The sequence below is a fragment of the Pavona decussata genome, unplaced genomic scaffold (genome assembly GCF_977016875.1).
Source record: "Pavona decussata unplaced genomic scaffold, jaPavDecu1.1 SCAFFOLD_130, whole genome shotgun sequence".
NCBI classification, from domain to species: domain Eukaryota; kingdom Metazoa; phylum Cnidaria; class Anthozoa; order Scleractinia; family Agariciidae; genus Pavona; species Pavona decussata.
The window spans coordinates 956,707-980,019 of NW_028145544.1; the positions used below are offsets into that span (position 1 = coordinate 956,707).

General features: G+C 40.6%; 1 protein-coding gene across 1 annotated transcript; it reads right to left on the reverse strand.

Annotated features, from left to right (window-relative positions):
* Positions 1-5,252: 5,252 nt before the first annotated feature.
* On the reverse strand, positions 5,253-14,591 carry LOC146468519 (achacin-like). Its single transcript, XM_085124188.1, has 7 exons — positions 14,375-14,591; positions 10,972-11,211; positions 9,882-10,019; positions 8,552-8,594; positions 7,215-7,979; positions 6,072-6,272; positions 5,253-5,506 (listed from the first exon to the last, which is right to left on the reverse strand). The coding sequence occupies exons 1-7, from the start codon at positions 14,589-14,591 to the stop codon at positions 5,314-5,316; spliced, it is 1,797 nt and encodes a 598-aa protein (XP_084980314.1). The 3' UTR covers positions 5,253-5,313.
* Positions 14,592-23,313: the final 8,722 nt, after the last annotated feature.

Consider the following 23,313-nt stretch of genomic DNA (forward strand, 5'->3'; position numbering starts at 1 on the left):
TCAACTGTCCCTTAATTGTTATGAGTTAGACTTTTTTAGTGATGAGAGAGATGAAAACCACGGTTACCTGTTTATCGTGGATTAGCTATAGGGTTAATACACTTTTGAACAAGCTGCGTGATACCCTTATCTGACGCCGCAGTTCTCTTGATCGATCGGTCAAGCCCCATTCCGCGGCATCTTCTCGTGTATAAATTTTGACCCATGCAATGCCTTAGACTTTATGTGTGGCGCTTAGAGTAAGAGAAGAAAGCGCTTCTAGTTGTTAACACGGGGCTGAATCTACTCATGATTACAAGACCCAAGCATACGGGCCAATTAACACACGCACTTTTCGAAGGGACAAATTCGCGTGACGGACGGGCAGTCGCGCTTACAGGCACATTCAGATTGAATTTCAATTAACTAATGCTCTGTTACGATTTTCAAACCCGTGCTTCCTTATTGCGTTATAAATTACAGCAATTAAAAGCTCCCTCAGTGAAAAAGGTGGAAAGGAACTAGAAATCTGTTACCTTAATTTTGCTGTGCCGGAATTCATGAAAAGATGGTAAGTTCGATTATGAATTAGTCACTGCCTCACTAACATGCGGTGTGAATTGATCGGTTTCCATAGTGACGTCATAGCAAAAAGACAGTTTCAAACGGAAGTCTTAAAGTGAAACAGATAAGACATAATTCGACGCAGTTTTTCCGTTTACGTGATTCTCGACTGATTACGTTATTTCGTGTTTATGTAAAGTTTCGTTGTCGAGAGGTCATTTGCTGACGTGCAAAAATGTTTTTAGCACGCGCGAGGAAAAACTGTTGTAGCAAAGGGATAAGTCATGCGTAATTATTATTCAACACATTGTAACACTGTCCAAATGTGTTCATGGTGCGCTGAATATTCGTTGTCCGAAGTCAACAGATATCCTGCGATATACGTAATTTCGTGTGTCGGGGAGAAAAATGGCAAAATAAAGATCGTCTCCAGCTTTTCGCAGTAAAACTATGCTTTGTTATCAATGTGTTGAATAATAAATTAATTATCCTGCTCAATCTTACGGAATGTGATGCTTATGGTTGTATTTAGGTTCACACTTGAGTTTATGTTTATCGCCTGAGTGTGAACGAGGCTAAGTCAGCAGTACCCAACGACACTTTTAGAGAACATAAATCGTATGTTGCACTTAACACTAGCTGAGTGTCCCTACGTCAATCTTGGTTACTATTTAACGTTCCTGGGAAAAAATACTCGCTTTTCACTGCCAGCGAGCAAGACTTTTAAGAAATGAAAATCTCAGCCAGATGTTTGAGTGATGTCTGTCAAGAAAGTCAGCTTGTAGGTACGCAGCATCTTCCTGAGACTTTTTGTTCATATATCTTTGTGTCATCGGCAAAACATAGCTCGTCAGGACCTAATCGGGCAAGTTATTTACATACTATTAGATGAGAAATAACATCGGACCTAAAATGGAGCCCCGAGGTACTCCGGAGCTGACATGCAGAGGATCAGAGATTTCACCCAGCACTGTTACACGTTGGTAGCGACCCATCAGGTAAGAGCTAAACCACTGCAAGACGCTGCCTCCAAGTCCGATCTCGTGCAACTTTTGCAGCAGGCAGCCATGGTTCACCTTAGCGAAGGCCTTAGACATTTCCATATAGATCATGTCCACCTGTTTTCTGTCGTCTAGTAGGGAGCCCACGTGATCCAAAACTTCCAAAAGGTATGAAGTGCATGATTTCTCTCTAATGAATCCATGTTGACAATCTCTTACCACCTCGTATACGTACAGTCTATCTTTGAAGTGTTAAATACACATCGCTCCAAGACTTTTGGTTACCAGAGACGGTAAGGAGATGGGCCTGTAATTCTTTGTGCACTCAACCTCACCCTTTTTAAAAACAGGAACAACGTTAACGTCCATCCAGTTCTGCAGGAAAGAACCAGTGCTTCATGACTTGTTAAACAGCTTACAAAGAGATGGTGCAATTACAGAGGCTGTTTCCCTAAGAAGTTTCGCTGAGATTTTATCAGGTCCTGTGGCTTTCATGACATCAAGGGCTTCGAGCACAGATTGGACTTCGCTAACCGTGAGTGTTATTTCCGACATATCAGGAAAGGGTGGTGCATTGGCCGCGCTTCCAGATGAAGGGAAGGAGGGAGGGGGTCTCATGGGCGAAAACTGATGCGAACTAGGAGTTAAACAGATTGGCTAGGATTTCAGCTAAAGATCTTCACGGCGTACGATTACCTGGGTCAGCGAATGCACTGGCTGATATTGGCGTCAAGACTCGATCAGGAATTTCTGCTTTTTGTCTTATAGATTCTCCAGACAACTAAGATATGGGATTCCGTCCTTTAAGTCTCTTGGTCTGTATATAGTCAGAGACCACTACAAGAAACGTGTCTTTCCATTGATGCCAGTTAGTATTTATATCGTCATTGGCTAGGATCGAAGAGAAGTTAATTGCTGACAGAGTCGTACGCCCACCCTTAAAGTCACCTGTTGAAAAATCGTAGACAAATCTCGAGTTTTTTTGTAGGGCTTTTATAAAAGTTTTAAACTGGAAAATAATGACGCTGCGATCTGTAAAAAAAACCCGTATCTTTTGGAAACAATCAGTGCCGGTTACATTGACACGGTTCGGCACGCTCGTAATTACAAGGTCAAGTATCTTGTTGCCACAAGTGCTTTTCTATTGAGTTGTGTCAAGAGGTGGTCGTGAAGGGTTTCAATAAAGGCTAGTTCGTTAACACCTGATGCGTTTTCAATGGAGTCCCAGAGGATGTCTGGCAAATTAAAATCACCCGAAATTACCATATCGTCAAACTGGTCACAAACTTCATGCAGAAAATTATCGAATACATCCATCCAACTTGGGTCTTTATTGGGTGGCCTATAGCTAAAACAGAATAAAATTCTTTGACCAAGAAGCGTAGTAATTTCGGCAAAAATGATCTCAAGCTGTTGCAGCTCGGCTTCCAATTCAGGTTTAAATTCTTTGAGGGCTTTGAAGGAGGCTTTTTTTAATTGCAATAACAACTCGATCAGACCGATCTCTCCTAAATATTGTAAAGCCAGAATGCAATATTTCAGAGTTGCTGATATTTTGGTTCAACCATGTCTCATTGACGTACACCATGCCAGGTCCTGGAATCGATGGAGGTTACACACGCATGGCCAGTTTGTTGTGCTGTCTTTGTGATAACCTTTTAAGCTTCTGGGTTTCATCACGAGGCAATTGATCTTACCAGCAGTCGAAGCAGAAACCGGTCCAGGGTTAGGATTGATGTCACCAGACATCAAGAGGCGAAAGGTAGCATTTGAGTTGTTGTAATAACAAACGTGGCACATTTTCATTACATGGTACATGGCACGGTAATAAGCGTTGACTTCATAGCCAAAAAAAGAAAAATAGCAACGGCTTTCACAGAGCTCTTCGAGTGACGACCTGATTCCCTTAACAATGTCAACAATCCATCGAGGATTAATCGTTTTCGGGAAAAAAATTGTAAGAATGAAATAAGGCAAAAGCCGAATCCAAGACTAGCGGTACCTCCAAGACTACAGGTCGTTTGACTACAGGTTGTTTTAGCACGCGCATGCTCAAACCTCAAAACGTACCACATGGAAGAGAAAATGACTACATTGTCTTATAAATACATGGCTGAATCTCAGTTTAAGTCAGTAAGGTGGAACTGAGGTGCCAACGAAAGGGATCTGTCTCATATGGTCTAGGGGCCGACTTTTCTCTCCCTCATTGTCTTGTCAGGGACAAGGTATCGGAAAGTTCCCAGAACCATCTCCGGCTGGCATAAGCGAACCGCGGGCCGAAATCTCGTGTTGCATCGTCATGGTACAACGCTCCGGCAAAGCGTCCAGAGGTACCGCTGTCGGCTGTTTTTGTTTTTTTTTTTGCTCTTTTTTTAAGCCATTTTGTCTTAAACATGCCATGTGGAAGACACAGTGACTACATTTTAGTAACAGGATGATCACATTGATATTAAGTCGCCCGAAGACATCGTAGGGAAAGAAGCGTTTCATTCATGTCCCTTGTCATGTCCTTGTCCAATTGTTGACGGGTATTGTGTACAATTGTAATGGTAATGGTAATGCATTTATATACCGCAGTTGCAATTCATATATATATTCAAATGCGGTTTACATCAGCATATGTCCATTAGCGACCTCATCCTACCCACCCAACCCATGAAATCATGAAACAGCACAAAGACCAGACCAGCACACCGGGAACTCCATGCCCTACTCTTTGCGATTAGTGTCTGGGTTCTTTAACGTCCCACAGGGTAATGAACATTGAAGTGTTGTAAGACGGGGCCTACGGTTTATTGTCCTTATCCGAGAAGACTAGAAAGTCTAACCATTTGAAGATTTAATTACAAAGGCAGCACTTTCTCCTCAGTTATTTAAAGGCCCTGGGTGTTGGTCCGGCCGGGGTTTGAACACACGACCTCTCGCACGGTAGTCCAGACTGAGCTAACCGGTCGGCGGTTTCATAACCTATAAGCCAATTCTGTACATTAAACACGTTCCCTTGAAAATATAACATCGATAAATACATTTACACGCAGGGAGGATTGCAACCCTTAGGTGTCCAAGATCAAGGGCTCTTTCAAAGGAAATTCCTCCGCGAATGTTGAGAGATTTTCGGGAAAATGTCAGGGAAACATGAAATAATTACGGTACGCCAGGATATTAAAACTCTGGAAATTCGAATCTTTTCCGTGAATGTCACCGACAAATTGGGACGATATTCCAAATTTCCGGAAATTTGGTTCTCGAGTTTAAGAGAATATGTGTAGAAACCATAGGGTGCAAGAAGCGCTCTTCCCTTTTCGAGTCTGGGTTTTGAGGTTATGTTCCTAGGCATATTATACTAAAACTGGTCCGCTAGCCGGATCTGGAGTTAGTATCTTGAAATAGTTTCGAGTCACGGTTATAGCTGCATTATGGCAACAATATTTCTTCGCGAAACAAGGCACAATCAGAACGGAACATACATTGAAATCGGAAGTGATTTACCGCACGGACTTGCCACGTTGTTCTGATTTAAACCCCAACTCGAATCACGACTTGAAATCCCGGCAAACAAGATCCGATTTGAAATCCTTACCGCAAATGTTACCCTATCTATCTATCTCTATCTGTTAGCAGAGGTTTCTCTTTAGTAATTTGTTTTTTACTTCTTATATTTTTGACTCTTGTGTTTGATTTTGAACACCGCAGGAAACAAACAAGGGGAAAAACAAAAACAAATACTAAGTTTATTTCTAAAACTACGGAAAGCTTCTTGTAACTAGCTTCAAAGCCATGACATCCTAAATTTCCAGCCCTCGTTTAAGGCTTCATTTGCAGATTGAATGGTGTCTTCTAGCCATCCACCAAAGTTGTGAAATGCTTTACCAACCAAGAAGACGTCATCTCCGGTCAGCGGTCTCTTGGCCCAATCCTTGATCTCCGTTAAGGAAAACGACGAGCCAGGCTTCTGGAAATACCTACAGATGGATATAGAAAGATTTTCATCAAGGAAAGAGCAAAACTCCTGTTATTTCAGAGTGGTACTGCAGATCAAAATACAGTCATGTTGGATTTTCATGTCGTAATACCGTTGTTCAATTGTTTTACACAAAAGAACTTCCGCTCACTGACAATAGCGGCAACCGTATTCACTATTACGTCCTAAAATCCAAAATGGCGGCGCGCGGGAAATTTAAAAGCGAAAACAGAGGATAATCATATCTAATTTTTAGCACACTTGAATGTTATTTCTACTTTTCAAACTAAAATGTACAATTTAAATATTTCCAACAATTTGACGTCAAAGTTTGTTGTCAGAGTGGAGGTTCCCGTTTAATAAAAAAAAGTACCACAATATCACAACCTCGTTCCCAATACCTTTTCCCTGGTAACGAGGTTGACAACATCAGTCTAAAAGGTGAGATAGGAGGCGAGTCACACCATAACAAAGCAGTATCGGGATGGAGATGTGTATTCTGACTAGCGCGGGATAGAGCGGGACGGGAAAACGTATTTTATTATTTTTAATTATGAGCTTCTTACCAGTATCCTTCTTCCCAATATTTGTAAACAGTAGCCAAAGGTTCCACAGGAATTGTTCTCTGAAACTTGTACTCCAAAGCTCTTTTCATTTTCCTGTCCACTGCGTCCTTAGAGACTTTTAACATATTCCCCCACATGTCACTACACCCTCCGTTATTGGCAACGGTATGCAGCACCGCTCTACCACCAGGACCAGTGCCCCTGTAAAACAACAAGAAACAAACAAACAAACAAAAACAAATAAACTTTTATTAGAGATAAGGGGATATATAAAAATCATAATGAACCAGATAAAAACACGATTACTGTACAAGTATAGAAACTGTTACCGAACAAGCCACGATTGATTTTGGGTTTACTTTTAATTGAGGAAAGTTAGTGGCCACAGGTTTCTTAAACCAATTACAAAGCATAAATAAGCATGACTTAAGCAGATTACTTTCGAGAATAGAAATACATACAATGGCCCCAAGTTAGTTCTGCGCATTTAGTGGTTCGCACTTTCCTTTGGCGTACGTTCCCGAGCAGGAGCCCCATCGTTTTCGCTGCAAACTTGAAACTTCAAAGACCTTGCAGATATTGTTCTACGTTTTTCCGGGTCACTGGAACAACGCTCCATTCTGGAAATCTCAATTAGGGTTTACATTACTTATTCAAGGTAAGAACTACTAGCGAATAGAAAACACATAAGACTCAAGGGTGAGAGAGTCAAGGAAAAAAGCAAGGTTCGATCACCGAGCACAAATGACGCATTCCATCGCTCGCGTCCGTTCACGTCATCTATTAATTTTATTCAGTTTGAACCAGGTTCTCTCGGTTGTAAAAGTTGACTTGTGGACAAAGTGAAAAGGAAAACGAGAGAAGGAACCGGGACAACGCGCTCTCCGCTTTAGGCCGCCATTTTTTTTTCTCTTTTTGGCGCTTGTTTGCAGACGTTAGCGGCAACAGATTTTCGAGGGAAATTGAAGCTCCCTGCAGGAGAAGCAGCTCTAAAAATAAAAAGATACGCGCAAAGGTTGACTCAAGGATATAGTGCATATGGAGGCTCCTCTTAATGGGCTACTGTCCGGAGGAAAAGAAAACACCGGCTTTTTTGCTCTCTTCTACATCACTTATTAGGGTAAATATTAAAGAAGCACTTACCTGTAAGGCATTGTGATTCCAAGACAGTAACTACTGGAAATAAACTGCTGCAAAGGCTCAAGGGAATTATTCTTCTGTGCAGCAACGGAATCATTCCACCATGCAGTTGGATAAACCGCTGCACCAGAGAATGCGGGCACACTTACAATGGACTTGAAGATATCATGACTGGTGATGCTTTGAATGACGTCGCCTGATAACTTTTTAAGAGCTGGGGGCTCTACTGCAAGGACTGTTTTCTTTGCTTCAACAGTAAAGTTCGTTGTCAGAAGAACAAACTTGTCTCCTTTCTTGCTGATTGAGGTCACTGCTTCCTGAAGAAATATCGTGCCATTAAAATATCGCACTTTTAGGTCGAGCTGTTCAATCATCTCAGACATGCCTCTGGGAGGCCTATCATCATCTTCAACTGCGTCTTCGTCAACTCTTTCTCCAAGATACTTCTTATAACTCTTTGGATTTATCGCTTCCATATAGCCGCCTTTAAAGCCATATACATCTTCCATCAGCTTAGCTCCTTCTGGCGACAAATAGCCGGACAGAAATGTCCCTGCTGTAGAGAAGTTGTTTGCATTTTTGTTTTGGAGATCTCGTGCAGTTTTTTGAATTGTCGCATTGCTCATTAGCGGGTTGTCTGAGAGCGTGGGAAAAGCCTTCAGTTCCAGTGAGTCGAAATCCTTTGCATACACACCGCGAGCCTCAACACGACTGACTTCCGGCATCCACGAAGGACGATTAGCGAGGCCGAGCTCGCCCAAAGTATCGCTGAAAATACAAAACAAGTACAAGGGATATTGACTGTCGGCTTGTGGGAGAGATGAAATATTTCTCGGTACAGGACATGATCATTTCTGATTAAAGTACTAGCAACTTCACTCCGGCTTTAAGAATCGTGCTTTCTATTTTCAGTTTTTTTTACACCAACGGCAGCGGAAAAACACAGGCAAAACTTCTTTTAAGACGGACAATGGATTCTCGCTTTTGTCAGTACTATGCGTTCAATCACAGACGATTTGGTCGTCGTTAGCATTGAGTATAAACCGCTACATTAGTAATCTTGTGATTCCGTCTACACCTTAGAGGTATTTTTCCTTTGCTGGGGACAAAAACTCTTTAAAACTTTGCCGTCACCACCATACATAACAACGTACGAGTAGCCGCCCTAGAATAGGAAACGAAACAACTTCAAAAAGAAAAGCAACGATAACGAGAGAAGTGGGGACATATCGCGTTTGACCGCCTGTGAGACAAGAAAATGTTTTATGTCCGAGACTACCAGAGAATGTTCTCTTGCTGCATGCGATTAGATGTTACTGATATACTGGTTCATGTGTTACCTTAGACCATAACCGAGTCCGAGTCGATTCCACTCCCCGAGACCTGAAATGAAGGCGAAAACAGCTTACAGCCCTGTTCTTGAACAAATAGGAAACTGATCAACATGTTTCAATTCTGCTTTTTTTTTTTTCAACATCAATGAACCACCCTTTAGCTATGTTGGTTTTCTATGTTGTTGACAAAAAATATTTTCTGGGAACAAGCATTTTTCTCAAACAATAAACGATCTATCCTTTTCTATGTTCCACGAACACAACTGCATTGAAATTAAACATGCTGTTTCCTTTTATTTTTAACCTCAAATACTTTCGCTAAATTTTGATACAACCTCTCTAATTTGCGCTATTGTGCTATACTTAATAACGAAGAGCTTGCTGCTCCATTTTTACTTCCCTTATACCGTATTTTCTCGATTAAACGTCCCCGGCGTTTATCTAAAATTCGGCAGTTTTGACCCGGCGTTATTTCGAGGCCAGCGTTTAATCGGGGTTCGGGGTTTATTAATGAAATGCGATTTTCAGCCATTTTTCCTGGTTGATTTATTACTACCGATCCTCGGAAACCTAGGGACAGTTTGGAGGGATCCTCGTGATTCAAACGACAGTGAGCACTACAACACAAGAAAGAAAGTGCGTCAATACTACAACACGAACACGGATACATTGCTATATTTTATTTCGCTGTGCAGCAGCTATCCCATTTATATTACGCCGGTATTTTTCCTTTGAATGCTTATTAAAATACCAAAACAGCATACCGTACTTGGCATGCCGTAACAGTGCCATTTAAGAAGGGTACTATTTACTTTTAGCATACCTTAGTGACCGACTATCGCGTAACGCGCAATCTGATTGGCTACACAGGTGCCGTCTATCGGTCGATAGACGGCAGTTTGTCAGAGCGCGCGCGATTTAGCATGCATCATTACACAAATATATCAAAATTTATGAAATATAAAGATTTTTTTGCTTCATAGATCGATCACTGAGGTATGCTAAAACAATTAGACGGCTCGCTCTCGGTTTCTATCGCCTTTTGATAGTTGGCTCGGGGCTTCGCCCCTCGCCAACTATCAGCCGATAGAAACCTCGAGCTCGCCGTCTAATTGTTAAGTAACAGGTCCTTGTGACCTCGGCCCCTAATAAACGCCGGCCGACCGCAATCAAACGCCGGGGCCCCGATTAAACGCACCAGGCGTTCATTTAAAAATCGACAGTTTTGACCCGGCGTTTATACGAAGCCGGCGTTTAATCGGGGTCCGGCGTTTAATCGAGAAAATACGGTACTTGTTTCAAAATGAAACAGTCATTTTTAGTGCTACAAACTAACCTACTGTGACATTTGGAGCTTCGGCGAAACGATGATCCAAGATTTTTCCTCCAAGACGATTTTCTTTCTCAAAAATGCAAACGTTTGTTTCTTTTGTTTGTTTTTGGAGCGCATACGCCAAGAGCAGACCAGCAGTTCCTGAGAATTGATAAAACACAATCAGTGCTAAAATTACACCATTTTCAGTGTTTTCGACTGATTTTTTATGACTTTAAGGTCCTGTGCATTTTGTAGTCTGAGTTAGTCTTTATGTACCCTTGCTACTTGCCTTTCTTCAAGCCGTATGGATCGGAGTATGTTTGAAGTGTTCCAGTGAAGGGTTTCGAAGGTCTTCTCTTTTTTAACATTTACCAGACACTAGTTTTAACAAAATATTACAAGTGCCGTGGCCATGTGTAAAAACATCCACTTGAGCTTTACGCTTGGAACCTAACAGACCCATGGAAGGCAATTTGTATCGGAGCAGAAAACATGAACGGCTGGATAAGTTACATTTGTAGAACTTGAGGCCCTTTCGCCGTGGTCAACGCAACAGACAAGATGCACATTGACCATAGCAAAGTAAGCAGAAGATATCTCGAAATCTCTCTCCTCTTTGACTCTTTCGGGATCGGGCGAGACAAATAAGGGACTGGGGAAAGGGGACTAACGAGCAGCAGGGTGTGTGTGTGTGTGTGTGTGTGGGGAGGGGGGGGGGGTGATGGGAACGGAGAAGAAAGAGAGCTCTTCTCGTCGTCCCCGCGCCCCCTTGTGCTCCATGCATTTCCGTTGTTTTTACTATCTAATTTCCGACTTCTCGCTCCTTTTTGTGAAAGAGCCTCTGCTGAGGAGACAGTCACATGGTAGACTTAACTTTACAAAAATAGCCTTGATAGTGTGTCTTCTACCAGACTTGATTCTCATGACGAATCTTCCGTAACCCTTCATAATCCTTTTTTTTCTGTGCTTACGCTGAGTTCCAAAAAGCAATTACTAGGAAGAGCATAAGTTCAGATTCCACTCCGTCTGTTATTCAAAGGAGGGTGGAACAAACTCAACGGTAAACTTAGGCACACGCAACAAACGGGGGCTGTCGCCAATCTTATCTTACCTCCGCCCACTATAGCTACTTCACATTTCAAGGGAGTTTTGTCATCTGGTGGAGTGGTTGGCTGTGTTCTTGGAGATGACTCTGAGGGCCGGCTTGTGGATTGTGGCTTAGTTGGTTCGGCTGTTCCGGTGCCAGGCTCTCCTGTTGTTGAAGCACTCTTGCCGGAGGTTTGTTTAGTTGGTTCGACTGTTTCGGTGGCAGGCTCTCCTGTTATTGCAGTATCGTCACTGGAGGTAGCACCTGGTATTCAAAGAAACTGTTAACTTTCAAGTGATAGTAGTATAAGGGGTAGATATAGCCAATCATATAGCGGTATATCGAACACATGACCTTAGTCGACCAATAAGTAATGTGTTACTCATTAGTTCGATTGTAATATCTAACTTTAAGGCTTTTGCTGGATTGATTGATTGATTGATTGATTGATTGATTGATTGATTGATTGATTGATTGATTAATTGATTGAAGCACTATCCCTCATTTCGCCAAAGCTATGGTGGGCCCTTGGGTGGACCCGGAGAAGCCGCGACCACTATTGTTGTTGTTGTTGTTGTTGTCTATCGTTCGGTACCCTTGCAGTAGGGTAACACAGACTAGAGCTTTGGAACGTTTTATCATACAGTTGTATGGCCAATGGCCAAATTGTAGCCAAAGGAGGGGGTTTATTATTATTATTATTTTTTTTTTTTTGGGGGGGGGGGGGTCCGTAATTCAAGGATTTACGGTAGAAGTCATAGAATAGAACTTAAACAAGAGAATAACGCGACGGTATCGATCGCCGGGGAGAGCAATTCCCTTCGCGAGACCTCTCCTTCATTCAAGTAATTTTTAATTTAAACTTTGATTTATGAACTTGAAATTTTACGACCAGAATTGATTTCTTTATTCTCTAAATCCTATTTTTTTTGTTTTTTTTTTTTAGTTTTTCAAAGTTTCGAATTTTGGCAAGGGCCAGGAAATGAGGTAAAACAAATTGGTGCGAAAATTTAATTTTAGTACTTTGGGATGCTTAAGGGACCGATCATTTATAACGTCCTTGGTGGGGAGGGGGGGTGGTTTTTGAGGGGGGGGGGTAATTTTTTTAAACGAGCTCTTTTTTGGGGGGTAATTTTTTACCTTGTACGAAAAGTGAGGGGGGTAAAATTTTAAGACATACAAAAGGTACCAACTAAATGTATTTAGCAATCATTCTCATCAATCATAGAGTTGGTAAAATCGACTAGAAACTTCTCCATATCGCTACTATTCTTCAGAGCGACAAAGATCTTGCACGTAATAGGTTGAGTAATGACAGACATGCAAACCGTGTATTTCATAAATCAGTTTATCTCTGAAGGCTTGTTTATCTGGGCAAAAAAATTAACTAAAAGACGAATAGAGATGGTAGGCTTCTTCAAAATCTATATATCCAAATCCATACATCAAATACTCCTGTACTGCTCTCAAACCCCGAGCTGCTTTGACCTTCTGTGTACCTTCTTTTGACGAGTGAAGAATAGACTCCAGCAATAACAAAACATCGTTATTATCAAGACATTCAAGAGATTTTCTAAGGTACGTTTTCTTACTTGAATTTCGCCTAACTTCTGATTGTTTCTCTTGCCAGTTCAGATTCAGAGAGCTAGCGATTTCCGCATGTAACCAAGCGTTGTGCCCAGGAACTTCTCAACAATTCAACCACCAGGCCAACCACGGGCGGGGTAACATTTTCGAACTGTCATTGTAGTGGGCGGTAAAACTTTTGTTTGAAAAAATTTGGGGGGGGGATAAAATTTTCATACACTCAATTTTTTAGAAAACCACTGCCCCCCCAGGACGTAATAAACGATCGGTCCCTAATGATGATTTCCAAAACTACAAGGACCTCAGAACTGAAAATCTGTAATATGTCAATCCACTCAATTAAAGATACAACGTATTGAAATTTCAATTTTCTATCATTTTACCTTGTCACTACTTGAGAGCATGGAGCAGGACGCTGTGTACTTTAAAACGCGCGTGACAGTTGGTTCTTGACTTACAGGTCATGTGACCTGCAGCAGGAGCCCATTAAGTATTTTACACTGATTTGGGTTGAGGTTATCGTGGTCGGACCCCCTTCAATGTCTGAAGGGATACAAATAACTTTTCAAATATTGTTTCAAAATAGAACCATTCTGCAAACATTAAGTTCGAGTGCCAACTGTTTTGGTTTGCTTTAAGTGTTTATGCAGATGTTTATGTAGCATTCAAGCACTCGAAGAGTAAATTTACAGAAATTTGCTTGAGGTGCGTGCTTTGTAACTATCTTAATTTAAACTTAGTCGGCTTTAGTCTCTAGTTAGTTTGCCGTTTATCTTTAAGCCTTTACGGATCCTGTTCCGCTCTGTGTATTTATAGCTCAACCTTTTGGTTATGAATACCAAACTAAGTGAGATTCTTTGTGAACTGTAATGACGATAATTACGCGGCACGAGCCGTGCACTGACACTTCGGAAAACTCATTTGCTACGTTTACGTTTACGCGTTATTCAAGGTACTGCCGCGCCCTCTGTAATTACTTTTCACATTCACACGTATCCAAGTATTCACAGGATACTTGTACAAATCATATATATACAACTCTGTATGTAGCGCTAAGAGATTACATCGGTGATTACAGCAGTGATTACATGTTTACAACCTTTGCTGTTGGACGAACTTTTGTCAGTTCGTCCTTCGAGAATAAACTGCTGTTGGAACCAAAAGTGCAGTTGTCGCTGTTAATTCTACATCCAGTTGCGACTAGATCTTGGTACCTTGAGGGAGTGACGGCCCTTTCTCGCAAGCGATCTCTCCTTGAGTTAATCTTCCCCAAGAATTTGTCACAGAAGTTCTCCCGTTGAAGTTCAGAATAGCCCGAAACGTTCCCGTTCCCTTAGAGTGGAAAAACCTACCGTCACAGATTTACTAACTGCGAAAGCTGTCTGCTTGTTGCGGAAAAATTTCAGTGGTTCCACTTCAACCAGCTGAGACAGGAATATTGGCTAAACAGAGTGCACATAAACACTTTGTGTTTTGTCGGTTTTCTGAGCTAGCAATAGATAGCTGAGTTATGCGGTCAGTTTCCACTTTGTGGATTTTATATTCTTACCCTCGCTCCAGAGGCTAGTTGTGTAAAAACTCAAACCGAGCAAAATAATTAAAATAATCTCTGAACCCAGGGTATTACATTCTAAGAACACGAAATTCATAATTAAAAAAAATTCAAGAACACACGGAGCACACGTTTTGAAAAGAATCGAAAAGAATTGAGTTAGCTGGGCCCTTTTCAATCTTTTTGACAGTCGCATTTATAACGCAACAACACAAACATCGGTCGCTACGGAAATAATGTGAACAAGACTACCCGCTCCATTGATCGCGACGGTCGTTGCATCCTTACCTCGTTTCGCCGAGTACTCCAGGTTTGGGTTTCCAGGACCAAACATGGCGATCAGTAGACCCATCACAATGACAATTACTGCTAACACGAGGAAGAACAGAAGAACTTGCCACCTTCGAAAATACCACTTCTTGTGTCCTCGACTGATTTCTGGGACATGGCTATTGCCTTCAAAGACACTAAAAGCTTCTTTACTCGCAAACTCCGGCCTGATCATCGATAGCGATTTCGCTGAGGCTTTAAATTAAGACTAAATGCCGATTTGTGATCTTCAAACGGCTGGAAAAAGCAGAAATGTTTATGAATCACAAAGTCGTATACGGAAGTACAGACGACCCAACTCAAGCCACGAGTGGCATGACGTATTAGTGTCAAGTAAACTGATAGCATATATATACCAGACCTATGCCAAGAAATGTGAAATCGCAGGATATTCAGTTTTCAGTATACACTAGTATATCCCTGACTATACGGTGTCAAACATGTATTAACCATTACACAGTCCTTATACATCGGAGTCATTTAACGTCCGGGGTATATCTCTCCGTATAAGTTGCATATGTGAACTCATTTTATTATATAAAATTTAGTGGTATATCGAGTGGTAGCAAATCGATAAAGACGCTATCCCGCCAGTGGCGATATCATTTTTATCCACACATGTGTAATATCATTTTTGACCAATCAGCTCGCAGTATTTTCGCGCGCTGTCAAGCACTTGTGGTTTTCCGAAGGGTTTCCGCCGTTGGCTGTCGTTAAGTATTTTGGGAGTTTTTGAGTTGGTCTTTTCGCGAGTCGAAGTAAAGTTTATTCTAAAATGGAGACAAGCTCAAGCAGATTTGTCGAGATCACAGATACGAAACTGATCGAATTCGTAGAAGAACAAGAAAATCCGAATACAAAGAGGAAAACAGTGGGAAAACTGCGTACGACGTCGAGTTGTGTGAGGGTAGTTGAAAGCAGCGATGAAAGCTAGGACGGTATATTCAGATTTACTTGTTACTGTAAGCCAAATTCCCAACCATATTTAATATGCCATTAGTTTATACCAGGGACCTACCTGTTTATCCGTTTTCTATTTATTTAGATTCATTTGTGGCCTTTTCGCTTAGTCTTGACATAACTCGGCCTGGTTTACGATTGATACAAATAAACAACTGACTGTAAGCTTATTATATTCAATTTCAAACCTTAGTTTTTGAAATAAAGAACAAAGCATATTTTGCTGTATTGTGAGGATTTTATATTATAAAAAGAAAAATACATGGTCGCTTGGAGATACGGCGAAATTTCTCTTCTCATGTTGAAAAATATTTCACTCGTTTGCTGCGCTCACTCGTGAAATATTTTTCAACACTCAAAGAGGAATTTCGTATCTCCGCGCGGCCATGTAATATCCTCTATATCTTCCCGACCATAAAACAATTTAATGGTCGCTATTTCTCGGCCGTGGTATAATGGCTCATACGAAATATTGACGGCAGACTGATCCCAACGGCTAGAATAATTGAAATATATTTGTTTAATGTTTTACATGTCATTGGCGTGTTTCGTCATGTCTATTTATACCAAGAGGGTTCAATGTTTTAGCTTTGTCGCACCTGACCACTCAATCAACGACGTCCCCCTAATCCCGCTTGAACTTATACGCAGCAAACGTGACTCAGTTAGAAAGGCTCGTGAAGCTCATTTAATCAACAAAGCTTAAACATTGCACCCTCTTGGTACAAACAGACGTGACGAAACACACCAATGACATGTCGCACACAGTCCTAAACAACCAATAATTCTCACGCGTTTAATACGCGAGACACCTCTGAAGTTATAGGGTAACCTTAATATTGGAACACAGCCTTCTTGCAATTGTGTGTTCAAATTAAACGCAAAGCTCAATCCATGGTGGGGGTATGGATATTTTCTGGAACCACACAATAAATATGATTGATGCGATTGCGGGAATTCAGATGCTAACAAGTGCGTACATTGTGACGTTGGCATTCCACATTAAAGATTACCCTCAACTGGATCCCCAGAGAAACCCGCATCTGAATGAAAGTGAGCTACTAGCTACAAGACTACTGAAAAACTGGCAAAAAGATCAAATAGTACAGTTCTATTACTACTATTAACGCAATAAAAAAATGAATACTGGTTTGCCAATCTCAAGCGGACATTTTGATCTCGGCTTGTAATAAATGGAATCTCTCAGCTGCCAAAAGAGTAATACTATATGACTGTTTCTCTGCTATTTGTTCAAGATGTGCAAATTGTAAGTTGTAGCGCATTAAAATGTTTCTTGTTGCTGTTAGAATGAAAACTGACCACCTTAACGCCTGGGCTTGAAGGTGAACTCGAAGAATCAACCGTAGCGTGAGTTTTGAATGTGAATGCATATTCTATTTCTCAGACACAGCCAAATTTGCATTGTGTGAAAGAAGTTATCTAACTGTCTGATTTTGTTGTAACAGTCCGTAACAGCACCCCGGAATTAATTTCTTTGCATAATAATCAACTTGAATTTAAATTTGAAATGAATACCATTATAAATTTCCGAATTAAACACAGCACATTTTGAACTGGGTGTTTAATCACGTTAAAAACATGTTTAAACACCATAAGAAAATGTTTCCGAATGTTTAAATGTTTTTGTTTAAACATGTTAAGACACTGTCTTCTTGAGTCACCTTTTAACCACTGTTTTACAAGAGGGGTCACGAATGGTTCATAGCATTTTTACTTCATAAAGGTGTGTAGTCTAAATCTCCACTGTCTCCTCTGGTTACACATGTCACTGGGACACATCTGCATCAGTCACTGTCCAGTGACATCACGACCTAAAAATGAGCTAATAATTTTGATTTGAGTCATTGATTGCCAATATTCGCATTGCTGTCATATGTGTTTGGATGTAGGGATATTTCATCAAAATTTAGAGACTTTTGCAATGGTTAAATTTGCCTTTATTGGCTCTTCGTGTTCATTTTAGAAAAGAAAATTTGCTTCTGTTGGCACGGTTTTAGCAGAATTGCTTCTATAAGGTAAAAAAAACAACGACCAGGATTATGTTTTTGCAGCAAGCAAATGGAATCACAAGGAATAACAACCAATATTCTATCCAAACACCAGGATTTTAGAATTTCAAGTATTTTGTTACATAAGTATTTTAACAAATTGTCAGCCGAATGAAGTTGCTGATAAAATATATTTAGTATTTTTCACATGAAATCATTCCAGTTCTCATTTGGGTTTTTTGCAGCGAGAAAAGTAAATGATTATCAAACAATCACTCCATTTCAGCAACATTTGGAGTATTTTGCATGAAGTAGATTCCTTTTGTCATTAAAATGGGTCACAAGGTCACTGGACAGTTATAACGCAGATGTGTTGGTCTAAGCAACAAGAAGAGAAAGCTGAATTCAGGCCAAAAAAACGTGAAACTTGTAAAATTAGTTTAAAGGGGAAGTATCACGAAAATTTGATGTCATTCTGACAACAGAAACAAAAAAACTAATTATCTAGTTTTGTTATAAATTATCACCCCAGTGCAATAAAACTGTCAATTAGTGCCTCTGGCCAGAGGCAGAGTTGGTCGAAATGATTGAAACTTGAAAAATGTTAGGCTAATGTTTTTCAAGTTTTCGTATTTTTGTTTCCAAAATGCGCTAGAACAGAGTATGAGTTGCTCCTGTAAAGAATTGAGTTGATTTCTCTCCTCTCGTTGTTCTAGAATTATTTTGTAGCAAAGTGAAGGTCTTATTTCACCATTTTTAACAAACGAGGTCAAAAACTCCATGATACTTCCCCTTTAATATTCCATACAGGCTCTTTTTGCACTCAGCCCTTCAATATTGTTTACTGTTTATCATGTCGTGTTGTTGCTGTCGTAGGAGTTTTTGACACCTTTTAACTTCCTGCTGGCTTTTATTGTGACTTTGCAATTGAAGGGCTCGGGATGAAATTGACCTATAGTACTTTTAAGATAGCCTTTTGTTATTTTGGCATTAGTGAAAATGAGAGAATTTTTTTATTTGCTTGATGTTCTTGTGTGGAAATTGAAAACAAATAGTTTGTTATAAATTTTCTCCCCACATTTGAGGAGTATAATAGTGTCAAATTTCACTTCTGGTTGGGTACATGACAGCCAGTCTCCCATCTGATTGGGTATTGCACCCATGATGCTTTTATATAATTATACATCTCAAATGCCGGGAAGAAAAATTGATAACAAATATTTTCCAATTTCATACAAGAACAACATCAACATTTGATCAAGCAAACAAGAAATTGTTATGTACACTTGTAAGAAGCGTTGCCCCAAGAGCTTCAGTTTTTTGCAGTTCACCCGCGAAAAGATTGTACAAATTTATGGAAACCTAGGTATTCCATGTCGATTTCTTATGGAGGTTTAATAATACGCCAAAAAAGCTTGTTAATGGTGACCTTCGATGTTATTTATGTAATCGCACTCCTCTTGTCAAAGAAAGGATAAAAATTTTCGGGAAAACAGCTCACGATCTTCCAAAGTTGATCAATTCTGCGCTATCTATCGACGTTTCTAGTTCGCGAATGACTTGTTTGTGTGCACAAACCCATGCTATAAACGTCTTCTCAAACTCGAAAAGCTAGAGTAAAATATAACTGACTTGAAAACGGAACTCAGATGCAGTTTTGATTGTAACGTGGAATCAGCAAGAGTGAAGAGGTTACGAAAGGATTCAGACACTGTTTCAGCGAGTACTTCAACGAGTTCGACGACAACTAATGGGGCGTCAAAATCTCTAAACTTTGGCTCTCAAGCGCCTACCACTTGTACTTTTTTCAGTTATACTCCAACTGAAGCACTTCAGAAGCCCTACCATTTAGTTTACAATGCTTTTGGACATTTACAAGCACCTGCCATCGCTGCTGAATCACAGCTGTCTTCGTTTCTTCCTTTGTTGACCTCAACACCGTTAGCAAAGCCGGCCAAGACTACCGTTCGTAATGAGACAAAAGTAAAGGTATCTGTTGAATACCCATCGAAGCCGGCCAATAAAACCCTTGAACCTTGCTATGACGCTCTTGGAAAAGCCTTAGTTCATGGTCCACCTGAGAGTATCGCTAGAGCAGAAGCTGCAACACGAATGTTGACTGCTACCATCGATCAGGCAATTGAGAATGTATCACGGTCTGGAAGGCACACGCAGTTCAACGGACAGAGATCTCCATGAAATAGTAAACAGAACAGTGTCTACCAATGTGTTTACTAAACAAGAAGCCCGTCATTATAAGCACTATGTGTAGAACGTTATAAAAGGCCCTGGCATCAGCACCCAGCCCCATTCAAAAGTAAAGTGTCTTCTTTATGCTCGACCCTGATTTGGAAATGAAATTTAACTGATTGATTTTAATAGCAATAATTAATATTTAAAAGGAACACAGAGGAAAATGTGAAGAGCAATAATTGTAATACTGTAGCGATCTGCTTGCGTGCAGTGGGCAAAACATTAGCTGCTGTAGCTATTAAAAATCACGCGATCATTACATGCAAATGCGTTGCAAACTAAGAACTTGAAGCCAGCTAACATGCAGAGTAACAAAAAAATGTTACTGAAGACAAAAAAAAATTGAAATAGTGTATATAAAGATCGCTAGCGTATAAAGATGGACTGGAAAGCGTTAAACCAGAGACTAGCTAGCCACTAGTCAGTACTATACAACGTTCGGGTTCTCTCAGGTCTCAGTTTCAGCTGTGCGGATGCCGTTTTCATTAGTGTATCTCTAAGAAGTCAGTAGAAATCAAGACCGCATGGAGGAATTAAGTTAGTCCAAGCGGATTCAGACCTTGTTACAGTCGGATTTAGGCAATTTTAATCTAATACAACAACACAAAAGTCAGCTTACCGCCATTGATTACGACGGTTGGCCCATCCAAAGCTTCTTTCTCCGAGTGCTTTAGGTTTTTGTTGCCAGGACCAAACATGGCGATCAGAAGACCCATGCCAATGATAATGGCTGCTAACACGAGTAGGAACAAAAGAACTTTCCACCTTCGAAAAGATAACATTTCTTGTGGACAAATTCACACCGCACACCGGTTAAAGTAATGATGCTGCGTTGTTAGGTCATAGCCTTCACTGCAAGAAAGGGCTGTTTAATTGACTGTTGAATCTCGACATGCTGGACTATAACATTATTCAATGCCGAGTTAATTCAGAAACTTGGCTCCGAAAACAAGATATATAACTTTAATTGAGCCGTTTAAAATGACCGCGCACGTAAACAGATATGTCACCATACGTCACCTTGTAAACAAACTGCTTTTGAATATCTGCCGGGGAGAGGGGGCACTTCCTATAATGGACTTCAAGGGGAGGGGAGGTATTTAAAAGGGGAAGGATTCAGTTCACGAGTTGACAACATAGTGTAGGGAAAACTGTAATTTCCAAACCGAAGTATCGGTTAAGTTTTATACATGTATTTTTCAGTTTATCATCCAACTTTTTGTTTTTACTTTTTACTGGCATAAGGAGAAGTCTTATCGTCTATTACTTCATTGTCGTTTCCAAATATCTCGAACAGACCAACCGCAAAGAGATGTAGTGTTTCTACTGTAGGTATGTGAAAGGGGTGCTATTATCTATGGAAGGTATATCAAAGGGTGCCTTTTCTATCAAAAATGGTATACAAAACGGTAAGGGTTTGGACCTCGGTCCCAAACGAAACCTACCCCGTCCCCCCCGCAAAAAAAATGTTTTTGTTTCTGGGGAAATATTTACAACACAATCTTTTTACGCGCCGCCATGTCCAAACATCAGGGCCTACAATGTTGGGGTGGGTTGTTCAAAAGCCAATTAACGCTAATCCACGATTTAAAGTTAACTGACCGCGATTTTCATCTTACTCGTTAAAATGTTTTATAAAGCTTATTTTAATCTAATGATAAGGAATGGTTTAAGGCTAAACTGAGGCACAAAACGTTTTTTGCAAGAATATTGTTGATTAGTAACTGAACTGGAATCAGAGTTCACTCTAACCCTGGATTAGTTTAGTCGGCCTTCGAACTCAACTGTCCCTTAATTGTTATGAGTTAGACTTTTTTAGTGATGAGAGAGATGAAAACCACGGTTACCTGTTTATCGTGGATTAGCTATAGGGTTAATACACTTTTGAACAAGCTGCGTGATACCCTTATCTGACGCCGCAGTTCTCTTGATCGATCGGTCAAGCCCCATTCCGCGGCATCTTCTCGTGTATAAATTTTGACCCATGCAATGCCTTAGACTTTATGTGTGGCGCTTAGAGTAAGAGAAGAAAGCGCTTCTAGTTGTTAACACGGGGCTGAATCTACTCATGATTACAAGACCCAAGCATACGCGCCAATTAACACACGCACTTTTCGAAGGGACAAATTCGCGTGACGAACGGGCAGTCGCGCTTACAGGCACATTCAGATTGAATTTCAATTAACTAATGCTCTGTTACGATTTTCAAACCCGTGCTTCCTTATTGCGTTATAAATTACAGCAATTAAAAGCTCCCTCAGTGAAAAAGGTGGAAAGGAACTAGAAATCTGTTACCTTAATTTTGCTGTGCCGGAATTCATGAAAAGATTGTAAGTTCGATTATGAATTAGTCACTGCCTCACTAACATGGGTGTGAATTGATCGGTTTCCATAGTGACGTCATAGCAAAAAGACAGTTTCAAACGGAAGTCTTAAACTGAAACAGATAAGACACGACAAAATTCGACGTGGTTTTTCCGTTTACGTGATTCTCGACTGATTACGTTATTTCGTGTTTATGTAAAGTTTCGTTGTCGAGGGGTCATTTACTGACGTGCAAAAATGTTTTTAGCACGCATGCGAAAAACTGTTGTGTAACGGGATAAGTCACGCGTAATTATTATTCAACACACTGTAACACTGTCCAAATGTGTTCATGGTGCACTGAATATTCGTTGTCCGAAGTCAACAGATATCCTGCGATATACGTAATTTCGTGTGTCGGGGAGAAAAATGGCAAAATAAAGATCGTCTTCAGCTTTTCTGCAGTAAAACTATGCTTTGTTATCAATATGTTGAATAATAAAACAATTATCCCGCTCAATCTTTCCGAATGTGATGCTTATGGTTGTATTTAGGTTCACACTTGAGTTTATGTTTATTGCCCAAGTGTGAACGAGGCTAAATCAGCAGTACCCAACGACACTTTTAGAGAACATAAATCGTATGTTGCACTTAACACTAGCTGAGTGTCCCTACGTCGATCTTGGTTACTATTTAACGTTCCTGGGAAAAAAAATACTCGCTTTCACTGCCAGCGAGCAATACTTTTAAAAAATGAAAATCTCAGCCAGCTGCAAGTGTGATGACTGTCAACTAGCCAGCAAGAAAGTCAGCTTGTAGGCACGCAGCATCTTTCTGAGACTTTTTGTTTATATATCTTTGTGTCATCGGCAAAACATAGCTCGTCAGGACCTAATCGGGCAAGTTATTTACATAAATGAGAAATAACATCGGACCTAAAATGGAGCCCCGAGGTACTCCGGAGCTGACAGGCAGAGGATCAGAGATTTCACCCAGCACTGTTACACGTTGGTAGCGACCCATCAGGTAAGAGCTAAACCACTGCAAGACGCTGCCTCCAAATCCGAACTCGTGCGGCAACTTTTGCAGCAGGCAGCCATAGTTCACCTTATCGAAGGCCTTAGACATTTCCATATAGATCATGTCCACCTGTTTTCCGTCGTCTAGTAGGGAAACCACGTGATCCAAAACTTCCTAAAGGTAGGAAGTGTATGATTTCTCACTAATGAATCCATGTTGACAATCTCTTACCACCTCGTGCAGTCTATCTTTGAAGTGTTAAACACACATCCTTCCAAGACTTTGATTACCAGTGACGGTAAGGAGATGGGCCTATAATTCTTTGTGCACTCAACCTCACCCTTTTTAAAA